The sequence below is a fragment of the Triticum dicoccoides genome, chromosome 2B (genome assembly GCF_002162155.2).
Source record: "Triticum dicoccoides isolate Atlit2015 ecotype Zavitan chromosome 2B, WEW_v2.0, whole genome shotgun sequence".
In the NCBI taxonomy this organism is placed as follows: domain Eukaryota; kingdom Viridiplantae; phylum Streptophyta; class Magnoliopsida; order Poales; family Poaceae; genus Triticum; species Triticum dicoccoides.
In genome coordinates this window covers 824,284,483-824,288,972 of record NC_041383.1, presented here as the reverse complement: position 1 = coordinate 824,288,972, position 4,490 = coordinate 824,284,483, and the positions used below count along the sequence as shown (strand labels likewise).

General features: G+C 45.9%; 1 protein-coding gene across 1 annotated transcript in view; it reads right to left on the bottom strand.

The window, feature by feature from the left end:
* Positions 1–1,593: 1,593 nt before the first annotated feature.
* LOC119361594 overlaps positions 1,594–4,490 on the bottom strand; it is a 4,028-nt gene continuing 1,131 nt past the window's right edge. The window contains exons 2-4 of the mRNA XM_037626728.1: positions 2,883–3,680; positions 2,362–2,591; positions 1,594–2,262 (exon numbers count right to left, since the gene is read on the bottom strand). Of these exons, the coding sequence (XP_037482625.1) occupies positions 1,594–2,262; positions 2,362–2,591; positions 2,883–3,680 (1,697 nt within the window). The remainder of the gene's footprint in view (positions 2,263–2,361; positions 2,592–2,882; positions 3,681–4,490) is intronic.

Sequence of the window (4,490 nt, the reverse complement as noted above, 5' to 3'; positions counted from 1 at the left end):
CAGGAGGGAAGGGCTCACCTGAGGTGGAGGACGGAACTAGTATAACAACTCCACGTCCATGTGCAGCTATGCTGCAATGGAGTATTCATTTGCATAGTGATTTACTGAACCAATTTGAACTTAGTTCAAGCCGAGACTATTTTACAACATCTTATCTTATCCAGAAGAAAAATAACCTATACCAGTATAACAACTCCACGTCCATGCGCAGCTCTGGTACAATTGAGCATTCACTTGTTGTAGTGATTTACGAGGCCTCTGAAGTCCTGAACCAACTCCAACTTACTTCACGCCGAGAAAAATTTACAGTACCTTATCCTAACCTGGAGGACACAATCTACACAGCAACAATTCCAAATCCCTTGGACAACCTGACACTACACTGAAACAAAACGTCCCGACTCGAAGTCTCTATCCTAATCATGACAGAAATGACTTGGAAAAATGTATCAGTTCTCCCTAATACACAATAACTGATGTAGATAAAACTACTCTGTATAAAGTCTCTCATTAGCCGGAGTACTAATTAGCAGTAGCGCCCACTTTTAAACCGCGCTACTGATAAACTTCTGTGTATAAGGTTTTCCCTAGTAGTGTAAGAACACAAAATTTGAAAAACTACATAATTTGATCCAAGCTATTGAACCAGATCTGATCTTTTATCAACCTGGTGTCGCGCCCCCAGGGAGACGCGATTAATCTCCCTGGGGTGGCGTGCTTCATAACTTGTGGAAGGTCCTAGAATGGTGTGTTATATTGATCGGACCCTTTTATGGGTATGTATAGAATACAACACGGGAAAAGACTTGTAGTACAAGAGATGATATGTTAAACTAATTTTTGCTCTATCTCCTTGTCTCTATCCTAATCATGATTATACTTCTAACGATACTACTTAAACTGCTGGCACTGTTTCTCTTTCTACCATGCTACGTGATTTCCATCATACTTTAGGATCATGTTCATGTGCTGGTTCCTCGTCTTTGGACTGTGAACTCACATCATAAGTCGCTCTGCATCTCTGTCTCTGTCTCGGCGTTCTCGTTTGGTACTCCTGATTTTGTTGCAGATGAGAGTGCGACCGTGCTTAGAGGCTGAGGAGGAGGTTATTTAATTTTCCGGTCAATACAATTCCAGCTTAAATAATAAATTTTTATGATGAACGGGAAATATGATAAAAATCTTTTATTATTGCCTATAGGGCATATTTCCAATAGGAGGAGCCGAGCAAGAAGTGTGCAAACATAGCCGCATATGCCAACTTGTAGACAAGGTAGACGAACACCAGGGGTGCGGTGATGATATCTCCACCACATAGGAGGAGCAGCTGCCACAACAACGAGTCCCGGCCACAGCGCAGCTTCCTCTAGCCAGATATGCAATATGACAATAGGGAATTTGAGTAAAATTTAAAAGAAGAAAGATAGCAAGCACAATCAATAGTCATCAATTTTTGACAAAAGGAAGAAAACAATCATCAGGCGGAATAACAATACACATAGTGCTCAGACTTTTAACAAACCAGATTGCATAATACATCCAATAATTTTTGTCAGTATACAAGGTTTACACCTTACATAGCCACCTGGGCAATCAACTAAGTAAGACCTGGAGATCCACCTTTTCCTTGACAAGCAACGACCAGGCTACAACCACCTCCACTGTGGTGTCACCAACTAAACAAGCACGCTTGCTTGTTTGGCACTGCTGAACAGGAAAGTCGATGTGGCCCTTTCGAGCAATCCAGCGACGGGACTTCCCATAGGCTTCTATGGCCACTCTCAGCGTTCCTTGTGATTGCACTGAAACCACTTTCCTTGATAGTTGAAGGTAGTTCTCTGATCCTCTATGTAATCCTTTACCACGGCGGTCAAGCAGCACAACTGGCCTGCAAGTGGTATCAATGACATCTGCCGTAGAAGCAGGAGCCCAAAAGCAAATAACCCGGCATCCATATTTGAAAGGCCAAGCCCCTTTGGTTACTCGTACACCCACAATAGTAGCTTGGTGCGATCTATCAAGCTGCTCAAGTGTTACCTCGGTTGTGCAGCGATGGTTGGAGAGCAAGAAGGTAGGTCCATCACCACCATAAGTCACGCTGGCTGAAGAAGAGGAACAATCATCTGTACCGCCGTAACGGCCTCCACAAATGATCAAACTTTGCGACACCGCTCCCTCGATTACTTTGAGTTCAACTTCAAAGTCTACATGGCCCAAAGCAACTATCGCACGAGAGGGGCCAGTCAAGCATAAGGAATCATCCTGCAAGCATCATATCATCATTATAAATACATAATCGCAATTGTACAACAAAGTCAGGAGGATGAATAAAATGAGCAAAAAACTGAACACAATACATACTTGTCCATTAAGTTCTTGGTAATCACACTTCGACCGAGAGAATAGAATGTTGCGGTTGCGGTCCACGGTGTCTCGAGCAGCAATCTTGCCGTAGACTTTGAGGGGCCAGTTCAAGTCTTTTAGATTCTTTATCTTGATTGAGTAGATCTGCAAAGTACTACCGGTGACAGCAGCTGAGGAAGGGATGATATCTGGTGTATAGTGCGTGAACTGCATAGGGCTCAGTATGGCTGCAGCACCAAAGACAAGTGTCAAACGTCAGAATTCTAATATGAATGAGCAAAGTAAAGATATCACTAGACCCCCTACATTGCTGAAACTACAGCCCAGATTTACGACTAAACATGATTGCAACGGCAAAACCGCATGCCACCTCTTCTTCGTCCCCTTCAAACACCCATGCACCAGATGTCAAAAAAAGAAGAAACACCCACGCATCATCGCTCCCACTCCATCCCCCGACAGTTTCCTATATATAAATAGGACCAGATACATATACAAGGAGAAACGACATTACTTACTTGTATTGGCGAACCCACCGCATCGTCCGATCTTGCTGGCCCACCCATTTTCCCAGTATGTCCGATCCTGGGCGAAAAAGTATTGATCAAGCTCCAGACTTTTCTTGAAATACTCGATTGTGGATGGGTCATTCTCCCTGTCCTCCTCTTCCTTGGTCTTCTTCACCTTGACATCCTCACACTTGGTCTCCTCCTCCCTCATGTCTAACTTGGCCAAGGTGTTCTCATAATTATTGGGAAATCGATAATATTTGCTGAAAAGAGTCAACAAGTTGATTTGCCCCGGCTCCGGCTCCGGCTCCGGCTCCTGCTCCGGCTCATGGTTGATGCTGAATCCATTGGATATCTGCATATTTAACTTGGCTGTTGTATTGCACAGCTCGGTGGCCTTGTAGGAGCAGATGGGGTCATTGGATTTGTTGAGAAAATATAGCATAGAAAGCATCCGATGGCCCAGGTCCTCCATATCTTGGAGCATCAGGTTGAAGTAGTCTGCGAGTTGATTCTCAGCATTGTCGTCCCTAGCAGTAGCAGTAGCAGTAGCAGTAGCAGGCTCCTCCTTTCTGGAGGTCGGCCACGTTGTTTGAGAATCGACTTCCTTCCAGAGAGAAGAGGTGGGAGTAAGTGAGGCAAGCAGGTCTCTGCGCTCCCTCTCCATGGAGATGATGTCCTTTACAAGGGATTTGGATTGGGATTGGTCCATCTTCTTCCATAGTTTCTTCTGCTTCTTCCTGAGTTTTCTCTGCTCCTTCCTGAGTTCCCTCTCCATCTCCGGCTCCATCCGCGTGGTCGGTCGTCCTAAGAATCTCTACTTCGTCCTAGATTGTTTCTTCTTCCTATCTTCTTTTATTCTTCTCTCTTCTTCTTCGTCCGTTGCGCACACGTCCGTCCCCCTGCAGGGAGATCGAGCTGTGTATATATAGTCGAACTGCAAGCCAGATCTTGAAATATCACCGTAAAAAACGTGTCCGGTTTGGTTACCTTTCTTCTAGGGGTGTCCGGTTTGGTTACGTACGTGTAGAATCAATTGGGTCCTGCGGTCCCAGCACGGGTAAAACAGCGGCGGCTCAATATTCATGCCGTTGAGAGGACGATGCAGAAAGCCTGGGGTCTGCACAGGGAGGCGAAGTTAAGTATTAGTCTACTGAATGCCGTAGCTCGACCTGTATAGTCGCACGCTCGAAGACATGAAAAGTGATCTACCTTTCCGCCGCATGGGACTCGCGCTCCGCGCCGTTCTCCGGTGTGGCGAGGAGGGTCACCGGATCCACGTGTGTTGATAGCTTTAGGCCAAAATAGCATAGTTTTTTTAGGTTGCTCATCGTCTTGGCTTCGGCGGCAACGATAGCGACGCTGAACAAAATTTCTTCAGATCCTACTCTGATGAGACGATTGGTCCTACCCTTGGGGATGGATTTGGAATCCAGTCTGTTCAAGAAAGGATGGTATGGCGCCGGCATCCTCTTGATGGACATGTGTCTTCGGGCTCCGCCGTTGCGATGGCGTCTGCTCCAACGTCCGTGCGGAGCTTAGGAGGTAGTCCAGGAGCGGATGCAAATTGTGGCCTGCAAGGATGACTTCTGGAAGACCGAACGTGTGTCGGGGTCG